Source organism: Carcharodon carcharias, chromosome 14 (genome assembly GCF_017639515.1).
Source record: "Carcharodon carcharias isolate sCarCar2 chromosome 14, sCarCar2.pri, whole genome shotgun sequence".
In the NCBI taxonomy this organism is placed as follows: Eukaryota; Metazoa; Chordata; class Chondrichthyes; order Lamniformes; family Lamnidae; genus Carcharodon; species Carcharodon carcharias.
The window spans coordinates 115,137,492-115,155,604 of record NC_054480.1 but is presented as its reverse complement, the minus strand read 5'-3'; the positions used below and the strand labels follow the sequence as shown (position 1 = coordinate 115,155,604).

General features: G+C 41.9%; 1 protein-coding gene across 1 annotated transcript in view; it reads left to right on the top strand.

The window, feature by feature from the left end:
- Positions 1–10,622, top strand: part of grin3bb (glutamate receptor, ionotropic, N-methyl-D-aspartate 3Bb) — a 53,892-nt gene extending 43,270 nt beyond the window's left edge. Inside the window, exons 5-9 of the mRNA XM_041205511.1 lie at positions 2,754–2,869; positions 3,636–3,787; positions 4,468–4,632; positions 5,689–5,756; positions 10,226–10,622. Of these exons, the coding sequence (XP_041061445.1) occupies positions 2,754–2,869; positions 3,636–3,787; positions 4,468–4,632; positions 5,689–5,756; positions 10,226–10,622 (898 nt within the window). The remainder of the gene's footprint in view (positions 1–2,753; positions 2,870–3,635; positions 3,788–4,467; positions 4,633–5,688; positions 5,757–10,225) is intronic.
- Positions 10,623–18,113: the final 7,491 nt, after the last annotated feature.

Sequence of the window (18,113 nt, the reverse complement as noted above, 5' to 3'; positions counted from 1 at the left end):
ACAATTTGTAGATTGACAATACTTTGGTAAGAGATAGTCCCCGGAGAGGTGGTTTGGCTGAGCAAATATACTATTTTCACATAACTACAGTCAGAGAAATTGTGAGACAAGTGTCAACAGAATGGAACAACTTCTATGATATATTAAAATTTCTAACATAAGTTAAGCTTTCCATTCCAATTAAAACTGCCATGCAAATATTTCCTAAGGAGAGACCGTTTGTTATAGACAGGGAAGAGATGAGAGGATAACTCCCCCTTTTGCCACCTCTCGACTGACTGAAGAAGAAAATGTGTTTTAACCCCGAATACTGTAACTCTTAAGAACAGACAAATGACAGATTTTCTTGTAAATTTTAAAAATGAATAAACGTTTATTACTCAACACCCGAAAGGTATTTGCAAACGCACCCATTCATACAGTCATACAGACACACACACACACACTCAAGAAACAATAGTGAATATAAAAGAAGTAGCATGCAATTAGGTCTTAAAAGTCCAAAAATTCACTGTCATACTTGCTTCTCCCAAGAGGAAGTCTTAAAACTTTGCAGGCCTGTGATATCTTTTTGGTCTGCTAAAGAAATAGAGTCTGGAGGTTGATGAACATACATTTGCAATGGTTCACTGCTTGCAGTAGCAGGTTTCTCTTGCTTCCACCTAGTTGAGATCCAGTCGATCCCCAGTGACGTAAATCTCTTTTGGTCCTTCAAATAGTTAGGTAAAAGCTAGCGTGAATTCTCTGCCGTCTGAGGGACATTAGGCAGGGTCCTGTTCCTTTGCTGGTCTAGATTTCTTTTCCCTCCTCTTGCTGCTTTATGTGCCTTATTAAATGTCCCTTATTAGGAACCTGGTTTCTGTCAAATGACCATAATCTTTGTCTTTCATTGTCCTCACAAATGGTCTTTGATGATTTGGCCATTGTTAAGCCATGGGGTTCAATTTTCACCCCATTCATTATGATTTCACATTCATTCTTTGGACTTCCACTCTGAAACCAAAAATTAATCAGTTTCTTTAATTATTTGGATAAGGGCAGCCACAGGAAAGATCTGTTGCATTTCAATGCTTTCCAAATGAGATGTCCTGGAAGTTCATTTGCATTTTAATGTCTTATCAAGACATGAAGGTTAACTCTAGGGCTTTGTGTAGTTCCATGTATGTTAACAGGGAAGAAAAATTACCTGACCTCTCAACTCCAATTGGCTTTTAAAGTGCCCATTCTCCATAAATCAGAGTCTATGCTGTATGAGTGTGATACAATATAAAATGCTCATATTTACATGTTACGTTTATTTAAAACATTTTCTTATAACATGTCTCCCTAATAGAACTGCCAATGTTGTACTGTCATTTGGTGTTTCATTTGCCTGCATTTTACAATGAGAAGCTAATAGCACTGGTGTAAATTTTTGGCGTAAATGCTATAGCAACTTCTGGAGTATGCACAAGTGCTGTTAAACATAAAAGTCTGGTATGAACTACCTTGCTCCTCCACAGACTGTGATAATAATCATACTGCACCAATAGGCTTGGTGTGCAATCAATGCATGCAGTTGTTGTACTTATTACCACAAAACATGACAGAAAAAAATTAAGGCTAACCTTTTGGGTGTCAGTGAAATTTTAGCCGTGTGATATGTCATATTATTGTAAACAACCCCGCTGGCCCTGAAAGTTAAATTTTACTAGTCTGAAGTTTCATTCCTTGAGAATTTAAGTAGTGTTGGAGGTATGAAAAATAGTATTTTTCACTTTTTTTCTGCCTGATTTATTGTTCTCTCTTAATCTCTTCTTTCTTTCCCAATCTTTACTTAGCTTTCTGTAGATGATTTAAATCTAAATTGTACTTCCTGGTTTAGACTGGTTGAAGAAGCACACTGTTGGTTGCCACACTTACAGATGCCATAGATTCCCTGTAGATGGTGCTCTGTTGGATCAAGCATCTGATGACAGAAAGTCTCAAACCCCTTTGGGCAGCTGTCATCTAAATGAAGAGCGAGTGTCATTCCTTTGCCACTGATCGCAAAATATGAGCCATAATTTTTTTCCCAAAACGTCTGAAAAGTCTGCCATTTTCTTTCATCACAGTAACTGATATTTCCATGGTCCAAAATAAAGTCTTAAAACAAAATTTTAAAATCCAAAGAAGTTTGTATTTCACAATGTGATCAAATTTATACACTGAATTAAAGTCTTTAATTGTTCCACAAATGCCGGCCTTGGACTTGTTATTTTTGCCCTGAGCTGTGGACTTTGAGCATGTGCACTGTACCCAATTTCCTGAGATGTATCAATATCATTCAGTCAACTGAACAGCTAAAGTTTTCTCTGTAGCTTCTAACTGCTCTGTTGTTTTACAAACTTATTTGAAGAAAAACTAGAAAACACATTTAAAAGTGTTATTACAGTTTATATTAAGCATTCTTTTCCTAAATAAAGAGGTTTGTGTAAGAGAGGACCTTGGTTTAATGACTTAGCCAAAGGATGACACCTGTAACAATGTAACACTCCTTCAATCCTGCACTGAAATCGTAATTTAGATTGTGTGTTCAAATCCAAATTGGGCTTGAACCCAAAGGTGAGAGGGCTAGCAGCTGAGTCATGCTGAAAATTGTAGAGACTTAACTGCTGCTGCAGCTTTAACTCTATAAAGAATGGGGATAGAACCTAGCATCCTTCTGTTCTGTAAAGCTCACAATTGTATCAAGACAGACATCTCACTTTTAATAATGGTTGCTTGAATTGCAGGAGCGATCCATCAAAACTGGATGCTTTTATCATGGACAAAGCTCTGCTGGATTACGAGGTGTCCATTGATGCTGAGTGCAAGCTGATAACTGTGGGGAAGCCATTTGCCATTGAAGGTAAGAAGCAACAGTTCTGGGATGCATGCAAGGCAGTCAATAACTAGAAAAATTGAATTGTATGCTCAAGCCACTTTCCAGAATTTCAGCACACAATCTATGCTGACATTTCAATATAGTACTGAAGGAGTGCAGGATTGTCAGAGATCCACCTTTCTGGATGAGACTTATACTGAAGTCAAATCTGCCTGCTCAGGTGGATGTTAAGAACCTGATAGCACTACTTAAAGAGCAGCGATTTCTTTTTTAACATAAAAAAAGATACTACAGATACTGGAAATCTGAAATAAAAATGGAAAGTGCTGGAAAAGCGCAGCCAGCCTGGCAGCATCCATGGAGAGAGAAACAGAGTTAACATTTCGGGTCCAATATTAGACTCAAAATATCAACTCTATTTCTCTCTCTACAGATGCTGCCAGACTGGTTGAGTTTTTCCAGCACTTTCTGTTTTTATTATAGCAAGTTCTTCCAGTGTCCAGGCCATCATTCCTCCCTCAACTATGAGCTAATTAAATAGTTAAACAGATTGACTGGTTCTTCATCATTACTACTGTTTAAAACATCACAGATTACCAGGCTGTGTTCTGATGACCTAATATGCAAGTGCCATCCATCACTGTACCAGCTCCTGAGTTCATAAATTGATAGTTTGAAATCTGGAATAGGGATTCAGGTTTCTGAGAAGCGTCTGCTTGTTCTCTTAGCTTCTTGAAGGCTTATTGCTGTAGGTGAGGATTTAGGCTAAAAGGTTTTATTATTTTTGCAGGGTATGGAATTGGTTTGCCCCAGAACTTGGGGCTAAATTCTAACATTTCCGAATTGATCAGTCGCTACAAATCTGACGGATTTATGGATATGCTGCATGATAAGTGGTACAAGGTGGTCCCATGTGGGAAACGGACTTTTGAAGTGACAGAGGTGAGAAACCATTTATTTCCAGCCTTCTCTTCTATCATTTGGTTCAGAATTATTCACGAGATGAGATCTTATTGTGAATGTATTTAGAGAGAATTTTGCATCAACAGGCACCATTAGATTCAACATTTTCCCTATTGCAGTACCCTGTATCCAGTTCATTTCTTAACTGATTCACCTTCTCTATCTGAAGGTGCTGGAAAAACTCAGCCAGTCCCTTCCATGCTTTGTTCACCCCTGTGGGGCAAAACTTCCTGACATCAATCCTACATTTTGACAGTGATTAGTTTGAACTTATTGTCCCTTTGTCCTGCTGTCACCATTTGGTTTGAAGTAAGTTTCAGGATCTACCTTTTTCATTATCTTTGTGTCTCATATGCCTCATTAAGATTACCTGTCAGTCACCTCTGCAGTGAATATTTAGATAAAATGTGTCAGCTGCTGATTTGCAATTAAATCAGGAAAGTCACATTCCTGGTGTGCTGAAGAATCTCATCAGCTACTTTACCTCTTGGGGCGCACGAATTGTGAATCTACCAACAAACAGCCTCTTGCTGTGCTTGTGTAATTCATCTCAGGCCAGAGCAATTTGGTGTCTGCTCCAGTGTCCAACACACAGAATCATGCAGACCCCTCCCTAGCTCTTTTATCTGGGACTAAAATTTGAAATATGCTTTTTGCAGACATTACAAATGGGCATCAAACATTTCTCAGGGCTGTTTGTTTTACTGTGTCTGGGCTTTGCTGGATCTTTACTGACGACTGTTGGGGAGCAGATTGTCTACAGGCTGATCCTGCCAAGGATTAGGAAACGGAAAAGATTTAAGTACTGGCTCCACACAAGCCAGGTAAGACTTTTCAGGCAAGCACTTTGACTATTACAGCTCGGATAATCAGCTAGTGAATGATCGAACAGTGAAGCTTATTCACTTACAGGTTTCAATTTACAGAAACACGTATAGCATACCATACATCTCAAATTAAACCCCTTGTTCAAGCCTCATATATAATATATATATGTGTGTAACTCTTTTGAGTACAAACATGTTTCCATCTGTTTCAGATGAAGTTACATTGTTTCATAGTTTGTCATTGGGAGATTTGAACTCTTGATCTTAGGGTTACAAACCCAGTACCATAACCACTTGGCTATTTAGGCCAAGCCCCGATATATGTGTGTAGGTGAAGTCCCTATTAGACCATTTGAATAAGTTAAACACCCAATTGATATGCAGTTTACACAGCCCAAGGTGAGAAAAGTAATGAACAAATTAGAGTCAATGCAGTAAGGACAATATTGAAGCACGAACAGCTGGTGTGCGAATCCCCATGTCATTGAATTGTGATTATAATCAGAAGGCTCTGAGTAATGATCATCCTATATTGTTCTATGCATGCTGGAAAGAGGCAGCATAAAAGAAAGCTTTTGGGAGCCATTTGCTCACCTACCCATGTCTCATTATATACCTTGGGCTACAGACCATGAATGGCTCCAGTCCTTCTGGGTCCACAATGTATGCTGAACTAACTGATTTTAGCTAGGGTTGCAGTATTAATCCCAGCATCCCTGGGCCAGGGAGGGGAAGAGAAAGCCACCTCCTGCTCCCAATCAGTGTCGGCCAATAAATGCACATGTGTGATCATTGAGTAGAGCTTGGAGAGGCTCTGCTGTCATCTCCCCGTTCTCCCCTTCGCCCTTCCTATCCCCTCTCAGGCAGGTGCACCTCAACCAGAGGAGGGAACAAAATTTGAAAAGACATTAAAGGATTTTTCCGGCTGCTGCTACTTTTTTCACATGGTTTGTGATCTGATTGTTGATCCTTCATCTGTGTGGCAAAATAACTCTACAAGTGCAGTAAATGCTATTGACTTCTTTGATAGGAGATCATCATTTCTTTTTGTAGAAAATCCATCGTGTTTTAAATATGAGCTTTGAAGAGCAGAAAATTCAAAAAGTGAAGACAGATAAAAGGTAGGGCTTCAGTATTAATATATAAATGATTAGATACAGTTCTGTCCTAAAGTCAGCATTACTCTGAGGATAATATGAAATAATATGAAAGTTAATATAGATAATAAATTGAAATCAAGTCTCTCCACCCCCATTCCCTTATTTGACATTTCTTACAGATAGGTTTCAAGAATGAAAGCTCCTAGGTTCAGGACACTGTTAGGCAGAGATACTCAGAGAACTGGAATTGTTTTTATTGAAGAAAAGACTAAAGGAGAACATGATCCAGATCTTGGAGAGGTGGAGGTGATGTCAATGCCAGTGATTTGCACGGATGAGGACAAAAGGAACAGGATTAAGCCATTCAGCCCCTTGAGTCTATTGCATCATTCATTGTGATCTTGACTGATCTGTATCACAGAATCACAGAATTACAGAATTACAGTGCAGAAGAGGCCCTTTGGCCCATCGAGTCTGCAACGACACGTGAGAAACACCTGACCTACCTACCTAATCCCATTTACCAGCACTTGGCCCATAGCCTTGAATGTTATGACGTGCCAAGTGCTCATCCAGGTACTTTTTAAAGGATGTATCCTAGCTCCAACCACCTGCCTTTGCTTCATAAACCTCAATACCCTTGATTAACAAAAATCTATTGGTCTTAGCTTTAAAATTATTAATTGAGTTAGCACCGGCTGCTTTTTGGATGACAACATGTTTCCTAACTTCTCTCCTGAATGGTCTGACTCTGATTTTACTTGTCTGATTCTCTTGTCATAGACCATCCCACCAGTGGAAAATGGTCCTCTTTATCTATCCTATGAATTCTTTTCAAAATCCTAAAACTTCAACCAAATCATCCTTTAACCTTCTACATTCTGCAGAATACAAGTCTAGTTGATGTAATGTCTTTTTTAAATTCATTCATGGGATGTGGGCTTCACTGGCTAGGCTAGTGTTTATTGCCCATCCCTAGTTGCCCTTGAGAAGGTGATGGTGAGCTGCCTTCTTGAACCGCTGCAGTCCATGTGGTGTGGGCACACCCACAGTGCTATTAGGACGGGAGTTCCAGGATTTAGACCCAGCGACAGCGAAGGAACGGTGATTATATTTCCAAGTCAGGATGGTGAGTGACTTAGAGGGGAACTTCCAGGTGGTGGCTTCCCATCTATCTGCTGCCCTTGTCCTTCTAGGTGGTAGTGATCATGGGCTTGGAAGGTGCTGTTTCAGGAGCCTTGGTGAATTCCTGCAGTGCATCTTGTAGATGATCCATACTGCTGCTACTGTGGAGAGAGTGAATGTTTGTGGATGTGGTGCCAATCAAGCGAGCTGTTTCATCCTGGATGGTGTCAAGCTTCTTGAGTGTTGTGGGAGCTGCACTCATGCAGGCAAGTGGGGAATATTTCATCACACTCCTGACCTGTGCCTTGTAGATGGTGGACAGGCTTTGGGGAGTCAGGAGGTGAGTTACTCGCTGCAGGATTCCTAGCCTCTTACTTGCTCTTGTAGCCACAGGAGTTATATGGCTAGTCCAGTTCAGTTTCTGGTCAATGGTAATCCCAGGGTCTTGACAGTGGAGGATTCAGCGATGGTAATGCCATTGAATATCAAGAGGCAATGGTTGGATTCCCCTTTGTTGGTGATGATCTTTGCCTGACGCTTGTGTGGTGCAAATATTACTTGCCACTTGTCAGCCCAAGCCTGGATAATGTCCAGATCTTGCTGCATTTGGGCATGGACTGCTTCAATGCCTGAGGAGTCATGAATGATGCTAAACATTGTGCAATCATCAGCAAACATCCCACTTTTGACCTTATGATAGAAGGAAGGTCATTGATGAAGCAGCTGAAGATGGTTGGTCCGTGGACACTACCCTGAGGAACTCCTACGGTGATGTTCTGGACCTGAGATGATTGACCTCCAACAACCACAATCATTTTCCTTTGTGCTTGTGCAGAGCATTTCCCCCCGATTCCCATTGACTCCAGTTTTGCTAGGGCTCCTTGATGACCTATTCAGTCAAATTTGGCCTTGATGTCAAGGGCAGTCACTCTCACCTCACTTTGGGAGTTTAGCTGTTTTGTCCATGTTTGAACCAAGGCTGTAATGAGATCAGGAGCTGAGCGGCCCTAGCAGAACCCAAACTGGGCATCAGTGAACAGGTTATTGCTAAGCAAGTGCCACTTGATAACACTGTTGGTGACCCATTCCATTACTTTACTGGTGAATGAGAGTAGACTGATGAGGCGAAAATTGGCCGAGTTGGATTTGTCCTGCTTTTTGTGTACAGGACATACCTGGGCAATTTTCCACATAGCCGGGTAGATTCCAGTGTTGTAGCTGTACTGGTACAGCGTGGCTAGGGGCGTGGCAAGTTCTGGAGCACAAGTCTTCAGTATTATTGCTGGAATGTTGTCAGGGCCCATAGTCTTTGCAGTATCCAGTGCCTTCATCCGTTTCTTGATATCACATGGAGTGAGTCAAATTGGCTGAAGACTGGCATCTGTGATGCTGGGGACCTCCAGAGGAGGCTAAGATGGATCACCCACTCGGCACTTCTGGCTGAAGATTGTAGCAAATGCTTCAGCCTTATCTTTTGCACTAATGTGCTGGGCTCCTCCATCATTGAGGATGGGGCTATTTGTGGACCCTCCTCCTCTAGTGAGTTGTTTAATTGTTCACCATCATTCATGACTGGATGTGGCAGGACTGCAGAGCTTAGATCTGAGCCGTTGGTTGTGGAATCGCTTAGCTCTGTCTATTACTTGCTGCTTATGCTGTTTGGCATGCAAGTAGCTCTGTGTTATAGCTTCACCAGGTTGACATCTCCTTTTTAGGTGTGCCTGGTGCTGTTCCTGGCATGCACTCTTCATTGAACTAGTGTTGATCCCCAGGCTTGACGGCAATGGTAGAGTGGGGGATATGCCGAGCCATGAGGTTACAGATTGTGTTCGAGTACAATGTTGCTGCCAATAGCCCACAGCACCTCATGGATGCCCAGTCTTGCCCATCTGCAAGATCTGTTCAAAATCTATCCCTTTTAACATGGTGGTAGTGCCACACAACATAATGGAGAGTATACTCAACGTGAAGGTGGGACTTCGTCTCCACAATGACTGTGCGGTGATCACTCATACCAATACTGTCATGGACAGATGCATCTGCAGCAGGCAGGTTGGTGAGATGAGGTCAAATATGTTTTTCCCTCTTGTTGGTTCCTTCACCACCTGCCACAGACCCAGTCTAGCAGCTTGGCCAGCTCAGTCAGTAATGGTGCTACCGAGCCACCCTTGGTGACGGACATTGATGGACAGAGTGCAGTCTGCACCCTTGCCTCCCTCAGTGCTTCCTCCAAGTGGTGTTCAACATGGAGGAGCTCTGATTCATCAGCTGAGGGAGGGCTGTGTGTGGTAATCAGCAGGAGGTTTCCTTGCCCATGTTTGACCTGATGCCACGAGACTGCATGGGGTCCGGAGTCGATGTTGAGGACACCCAGGGCAACTCCCTCCCAACTGTATACCACTGTGCCGCCACCTCTGCTGGGCTTGTCCTGCCAGTGGGACAGGACATAGCCAGGGATGTTGATGTCTGTGACATTATCTGTAAGGTATGATTCCATGAGGATGCTTGACTAGCCCCCAGATGGTACGAAGGAGGACCTTGCAGGCTCGACAGAGCTGAGATTGCTGTTGTCATTTGCAGTGCCGGGTCATCCGTCCAGCTTCATTCCTTTTATTGTAGAGGTTGTTACAACTGAGTGGCTTGCTAGGCCACAAACCATATTGCTATGTGTCTAGGGTCACATGACAGATTTCCTTCATTAGTGAACCAGATGGGTTTTTGCAACAATCAACAATGATTCCATGGTCATCATTAGACTTTTAATTCCAGGTTTTTATTGAATTCAAATTCCACCATCTGCCATGGGAGTTCTGGTGAATCTTGTTCTGCATTCCTTTCAAGACAAATATGTCCTTTCTAAGATGTGGTACCCAGCACTGTACACTGTACTCCAGATTTAATTGAATTAGGGCTTTGTACTAGAGGAGATAGGGCTAGAATAGTGAGTGCAAACCAGACTCCCAGTGACTGAAACTGTGAAAGCTCGCGCCTTCAAAAAGAAATTTGGGTTAACATCTGAGGAGCAACAAGAAATTGGAAGAAATAGGGATAGATCAAATACTCCACAGGACATCATTGGGTATAGGTTAGAATGCAATGTTGTCTCTGGAGGGCAGATTCCAGGGTTGAATGTGGCGATGTGATGATTGAGTTTTGCTTGGCAATCTTTGGCTATTGAGAAGTATTTCTGTTGACTTTTTTCTCAAGAGTTAACTGGGTAGGATAAAGGCCAAGGCACCGTTGCCAAAAAGGAAAAAAAATGTAAATGATCTTGGGGGTTCTGTATAATTAAAGATATGAACAATCCTTTAGCAAAGGCTGTGAGATATATGGGAAAGGTGTAGTAATAGCTTTGTGTTTCACAGATGCAACTTGCAGAAGATCCAGAAAGTGCCGCCCACCACGGTACGAGTGACTTCCCAGGCCAGGTGGAACAATGCGAGACGGGCAGTGGTCAAAGGCAACACAAGGACCCAGGAGGAATTGCAAAGCTGTGCACGCGATCGTTATGTGGTCAAATCGGAAAAGGAATCACCTGATGCGATCTGTGAGAACGGAGGAATTGGGCATGGTCAGCAGGGTGAGAGGAATGCACATGAGAATGAAATAAAAGAACTGGAGCAAAGGATACAGATGATCAAGGAGCAGCTGCGAGTTGCCATGAACAAGAGGGATGAATTGGCTGCTTGCATTGAGATGCCTAAAGACAGTCACCAAACCCCTACAAACACTGACGGTAAAGAAAATCATGACAAGAGGTGATGGTGGCCATGACGTTTACACAAAAGTGGACCTTTTGACTGAAAAAAAAAGACAAACTGGCTGCAATTCTCAAGCGATCATCACCTGACCATTTAGAATCCCATAAAAGCACATTTCAAAGCACTCTGGCTGCATGAACATCACTTGCAAGCTGATTTAAATGGAAGTCAACGCTAACAGATGCAGTTTTTTTTAAAACTATCACAGAAAATTCAGGTGCTTTCACTAAACCTGAAACAGCGACAGTTCTAGGAACATTCAATAATAAAAATCTTAAGTCTGTATTTAAAATCTGTATGATATTGCAACTGAATCTAAGGAAATCTAATTCACCAGCATCAGATTGGAAAGTGGGGTGGGTGGGGGGTGGTTGATGGTTGGGCAGGGATAGAAAGATTATTTTGAAACTGCGATATATAAAAAGCATTGATTTGCTGCTAGTCTCAGACAATCACCATTGCTAATTATAACTTTTCAGGTAATTGACATTTTTCTTTGCTGGCAAAAAGTTGATGTGCTTGGTTTCAATGGACATTAAAAATCATCACCTTGGTCATGGAGTGCTGCAACATTGGTAGGACTATTGTATGGAAATCAAGACACAGTGCGCTATTAGTGGTCTAACTTTCTCTTCCACAGGCTCTTGAAACTAGAACTCATCACTTCCTTTGGTATTGCCTTCCATGCACAATTACAGCATTTGCAAACTTAGTGTCATCAGTCACTAATTGCTGATATCCCTTGTCATCACTCCTCTCTTTAAACAGGCCCTTCACCTAGCTTTCCCAATTTACAAAAAAGGGTGGCTCAGTTATTAATGGTTGAGATCAGTACAGTAGTGAGAAATGATCTTGATTCGGAGGATAAAAATATAGGATCAATTTGGGTGAAGATAAGAAATAGCAAAGGAAAGAAGTCACCGGTGTGTATGGTTTATAGACCGCCTGACAGTAGCTACATTGTAGGATAGAATGTAAATTAAGAAATAATAGGAGCTTGTAAGAAAAGTACTGCAATAATGGTGGGAGATTTTAATCTTCATATAGACTGGACAAATCAAATTGTCAAAAGGAGGATGAGTTCATGGAATGTATTCAGTACAGTTTCTTAGAACAATACATTCTGGAACCAACCAAGGAACAGGCTATTTTAGACGTGGTACTGTGTAATGAGGCAGGATTAATTAATGAGCTTATAATAATAAAAAAAAAATCCTCTCAGTAAGAGTGATCATAACACCTTAGCACTTCACATTCAGTTTGAGGGTAAGAAGTTTGGGCTTGAAACAAATGCCTTAAATTTAAATAAAGGCAATTACAAGTGCATGAAGACAGAATTGGCTTAAGTGAATAGGAAAATACATTAACAAGTTAAGATGGTAGAGACTCAGTGGCAGACAATTAAGGAGATTTCATAACCCTCAACAAGATGTTCTGTTGAGAAAGAAAGATGCTATGAGAAGAATGCACCATCCGTAGCTAACTAAGGAAGTTAAGGATGTTATCAAATTGAAAAAAGAGATGCACAATGCTAGAAAGTTTAGTGGTAGCCCAGAAGATTGGGAAATGTTTTAAAACCAGTTAAGGATGACCAAAAGATTAATAAAGAGGGAGAAATTGGAGTATGAAAGAAAATTAGCAAGAAATATAATAGCAGACAGTAAAAGTTTCTAAAGTATATAAAAAGGAAGAGAGTAGCTAAAGTAAGCATTGGTCCCTTAGAGGATGAGATTGGGGAATTAATAATAGGAAACTAGGAAACGGAAGAGATTTTGAACAAGTATTTTGGATCTGTCTTCACAGTACAAGACATAGGCAGCATTCCAAGAATAATAGAAAATCAAGAGGCAAAAGGGAGGGAGGAACTTAAAACAATCATCATTATTAGGAAGAAGTACTAGGAAGTCTAATGGCAGTAAAGGTGGACAAGTCCCCTGGACTAATATGTACAAGATACACTGCAGCAACTCATCAAGATCTTCAAATATATGACCTCTACCACCGAGAAGAACAAGGGCAGCAGATGCATGCGAACAAAGTTCCCACCTGCAAGTTCCTCTCCAAGCCATATACCACCTGGTTTGGATCTTATCACATCACTGTCACTGGGTCAAAATTCTGGAACTCCCTTCCTAACTGGGCATACCCACATTACATGGACAACAGCGGTTCAAGAAGGCCATTCACCACCACCTTCTCAAGGGCAATTAGAGATGGGAAATAAATGCTGGCCCAGCCAGCAATGCCCACATCCTGTGAAAGAATGAATAAAGAAAACACATGATAGCCTGCATCTTAGGGTCTCAAAGGGAATGGCTGCAGATATGGTGGATGCATTGTCTGTAATCTTCAAAAGTTTGTTTACTTCTGGAAAGGTCCCAGCGGATTGGAAAACCACAAATGTAACACCACTACTCAAGGAAGGAGGGAGGCAGAATGCAGGAAACTATAGTCCACTTAGTCTAACATCTGTCATTGGAAATATGCTAGAATCCATTATTAAGGAGGTAGTAGCAGGACATTAGAAAATCGTAATGTAGTCAGGCAGAGTCAACTTGGTTTTGTGAAAGTGAAATCGTGTTTGACAAACTTATTTGAGTTCTTTGAGGATGTAACTAGCAGGGTGGATAAAGAGAGCCAGTAGATGTAGTATATTTAGATTTCCAAAAGACATTTGATAAGATGCAATATAAAAGGTTATTTGCACTGGAGCTCATGGTGTCGGGGGCGATGTATTAGCATGGATAGAGGAGAGGCTATCTAACGTATAAGATTCTGAGAGGGGTTTGACAGGGTATATGTTGGGAGGATGTTTTCTGTCACGAGGGAAACTAGAACTATGGAGTACAATTTAGCATAAGGGTTCTCCCATTTAAGATGGAAATGAGGAATTTTTTCTCTCCTTAGTCTTTGGAATTCTCTTTCACAGAGACCAATAAAGACTGGGTCACTGACAATAATCAAGACTAAGTTAGACAGATTATTGATGTACAAGGTGGGTTAAGAATTATAGAGGTCAGGCAAGAAAATGGAGTTAAGGCCACAATCAAATCAGCCATGATTCTATCAAAAGGTGGAATAGGCTCAGTGGGCTGAATGGCCTACTCCTCCTACTTCTTATGATCTTATGCAGAAAACTAAAGAATCATGTGTGTAAAGGTATTCCCACTCTAATATTTGCTGGCAACATCCTTCGGGATTTCACCATCAGCTACCCAATAGATCCGAAAGAAAGATTTCCATTTATCTAGTACCATTCAACTCTCAGGATATTCCCAAACTGCCTCATAATGAATTAATTACTTTTTGAGGTGTAGTCACAGCTGTTTTGTAGGCAAATAAAGCAGCCATTCTATGCAAAATTCCACTGCAAACAATGAATGATTAGTTAATTTGTTTTGCTGGTGTTGGTTCAAGGCTGAATATTGGCCAACGCTGGGAGACGCCATTGCTCTTTGAAAAATGAAACAAAAACAAAAATAGCTGGAAAAACTCAGCAGGTCTGACAGCATCTGCGAAGAGGAACACAGTTAACATTTCGAGTCCTTACGACTCTTCATCAGAATTAAGGAAAAATAAAAATGAGGTGAAATATAAGCTGGTTGAGAGGGGTGGGACAGGTAGAGCTGGATAGAGGGCCAGTGATAGTGGGAGGCAAAGAAGAGATTGCCAAAGATGTCACAGACAAAAGGGTGTTGATGGTGGTGATATTAGCTAAGGAATGTGCTAATTGTGACATTAAGGTTAGAAAGCAAGACAAGCAAGTGACAGATGGCCCTAGTGGGGGAAAAGGGTCGAAATAGGCTAAAAGGTGGAGATAAAACAGTGGATGGAAATAAAAATAATAGAAATAGGTGGGAAAAGAAAAATATATTAAACAAATTATAAATTATTGGAAAAGGGTGATCGGAAAGGGGGTGGGGATTGAGAAGAGAGTTCATGATCTGAAGTTGTTGAACTCAATGTTAAGTCCGGAAGGCTGCAAAGTGCCTAATCAGAAGATGAGGTGCAGTTCTTTGAAAAATAGTGCCTTGGGATTCTTTATGTCCTTTGAAAGATTGCACCTCTAATAATGCAAAATGTCAATATTAGGCCTGATTAGGAGATTCAGTCCTGTAGCCATACTTGAATGCTTGATCTTCTGACTCAATGGCAAGAGTGTTACCAACTGAGAGGAACACAGTTGACCTTTCAAGTCTGTATTACTCTTCATCTGATGACTTGAAATGTCAACTGTGTTCCTCTCCGCAGATGCTGTCAGACCTGCTGAGTTTCTCCAGCGATCTTTGTTTTTGTTTCAGATTTCCAGCATCCGCAGTACTTTGCTTTTATGTTACCAACTGAGTCAGGCAGGCATTTGTGGACAAATTTAGTGTCTTATTCTCTCAGCAGATGAGCTACGCTCAACGGATGCACAAGTCAGGGAATTAGCTCTCTTCGTTTTCAACCTTTTGTGGGAGCATCACTACATGCATGGATTGGTGAATTGTCACTAAAAGCCAGTTTTAATGAGTTTGTGCCTATACAGCATGTACTCACTTTGCTCCATATGCAGAGTGTTCCGATTAGAAGTTTTGTGGATTTTCTTGTTAAAAGTGAGGCCACTTCCCTATACTGAGGTCAGTGGGCCTACCATCATTCTATGTAGTAATTCCTGAGTATTGTCCACCTTGAAAATATCCAATTATTTTACTTCTGTTTATAATTTCTCTCCACCAGAAACAATCGCCCATTGCTGATAAAATGGCAGTTTTTGTATAAATGCAATTTATCATACAAATCGCTGTTTATTTGCAGTCAGAAACCAACAACAACTCAGGAGAATCAGTAATTTGCTCAACAATAGGATCAATATGCAATAGCAATATAATTTATATCCTTTAGCACATTTATTAATATTGCACATCACTTTAATCTTAAAGTGCATTGTTTTGCATTACATGTCAAACCTTAAAGCTGACATTACTTTTGAATAACATGGTTCAGTCTTACAGAGAAGATGTGCCACGTGTGAAGAAAATAATCTGTGCCATTTTAGTAGCTATTCTTGATTAACCAACACTGCATCAAAGTATATTTATACCACTAGAACTCATGAAATGCAAGCTCATGATTTGACTTCTGTTGTGCAACGGCACCACACACTGACACACTTCCCTTTCTTTTACAAGACAACATGGTTCACAACATGTAGCAGCTGTAAAAAACTGACATGGGACTGGCATGATTGCGTAAGCTGACTCCCATGGAAGAGGCAATTCTGGGAATAATTGGAGTGGCTTTCACTGAGGTCATGGCTGGTACATTGCTGAAGCTATCAAGGATGGTCATATGTTCCTATTTGATGCATCTTCTCAAATCCCACTTAACCCTCATCTTGCAATCTGTTATGATGTACAAGTGGCAGATAGTGTAACGTCCTGCCTTCTCCCCGCCCCCCCCCCACCCCCATTTCCCTCACTCCAACCTTGCTCTTATACATTTACACTTTTAGATACCTAAAATTTACAGACTAGCCAGCCAAGAAAGCCTGAGGCTAAAGGTGCACAGGGAGAACATACTGAGGATGAAGAAATGCCATCACTCAATCTGAAACTTGCAGACACCAGCTCAGATGCTAGCACTGTGCGAACCTCAGATGCTGGATCTGCACATGGTGAGTTATTGGACACAAGTGGGTTGCAACCAGATCATAGAAAACTTACTGGAAGACAAAGTTGCACACTATTCTGCTGCAGAGGTCTTGGATGAGGACTTCAATGGGGCGATGTACGACAAAGGGCTGATTGGCATGTACACAAAGGCTTGGTGCATTTGGAAGCCTGCCAGAAACCCTGTTGTCACTACCGAGGATCATAGAGGAGTACAGCTCCGGCACTGGGCTTTGCACAGTACTTGGACACTATCCTTTCCAGTGTGGTTGTGATGGCTAATTCCATGAGAATACTTGCGGACCCAACTATAATGCAATATCTAATGGCCGATGTCTCAGCTTCCATTGCAGTACATGCAGAAATCAAGAAACCTCTGAGGTGCTGCAGCGGAAGCTCACACAGGTCATGAAATCTCAGTTTGTTGCCATACAAACCCATTTGGATGTTACGCAAGCTCAGACCGGTGTTCCAAGGGTCTTTCAAGATCTCACTGTAATTCATCAATCTGTGCTCCAGCAAATTATTGAGATTACTAAGGCACTGCCATGGGAGTGTGGCTGTGGCTCCGTGAACCTGCTGTGCTCTCTCATGAAAAATGACAGCACTTATGCTCTCATCACTGCACTCCGCCAATCCTGTTGCTGTTCCCTGACAGCTAGCCAGCCCAGACTGCTGTTGCCCATTCTGACCTGGTGCAGTCTGAAGCCAGGCCTCAAGACCCAGGGCATCCTTCTAAACCATCTGCAGTCTCCCTGAGTGAAAGTCAGCAGTCTTCCACCTCAGCCATGCTTCAGCCACTGGGACAGTGAGAGTTCCAGGGAAAGCAAAGGCACCCACGGCTCAGGCACTAAGGGACGCACAAGGGTGATGAGTATTGTATGGAATATTGGATGTGTTGTTGGATAAAGTTGGTGTGGAATGGCTGCTTTGTGGTGACGTTTAAGGATTGTGGTCAAGCTGTTATTCGTAAGGTGGGGAAGTACTGAACAACAAAGATCTGGATTTTCATTCAGGGGAACTGAAGTTTGTTGATACGCTTACAGACAGTCCATTCGGGACATGGATGAGACAGCTACCTCCTCCTCTTTCTTATCCTGCTCCTCTTCACCCTCCTGCTGAAGTGGTCACTGAATCCATCCATGGTTGTGCCCTTATGATGACAGGTTGTGGAGTTTACAACAGACCAGCATGAACTGGGACATCGCCCCTGGCAAGTAATATTGCTCCCAAATGGTCGAGACAACCGAATGGTTGCATCAGCTCCCCAATTGTCTGCTCAGTGATGTTCCTTCTGGCAGCATGACTCGCATGTAGTACTAGCCATATGTGGTGCTCATGGAGGGGAGTCATCAGCCAGGTGTAGAGCGGATAGCCTTTGCTGCCAATCAGCTACTCTCTGGTGCAGTGGCTGAAAGATTGTTGGGACAGTGAATGGGTATGTGATGAATTAATCACAATTTCTGCCAGGATAGCAGGCATAATGTGCTAGGTGTGTTCACACACAAGTGCACATTGTGTGAGTGGTACACTTTGCAGTTTTGGTACATCTCACCATTAGTTGTGGTGCCTACAAAGCCACTTCTGTGCAATCAATGGCATCCTACACAATGGGGGAGTCTCCTGTCCAGCCAAAGCCATTTGTGAATACCTCGTGCTTCTCTCTATTTAAAGAAGGGGCAGAGCCTCAGTAGCCACCTGCATGCTGCGATGGAGGGTGAACCATGAGATGTTTGTAATGTCGCATAGTCCAGCCTAGAGGGATCTGCTACTTTAAAAAACAGATTCAGGGTCATGGGCACCTTGATGGCTACTGGCAATGCTGTCCATGCCCTGCTCTG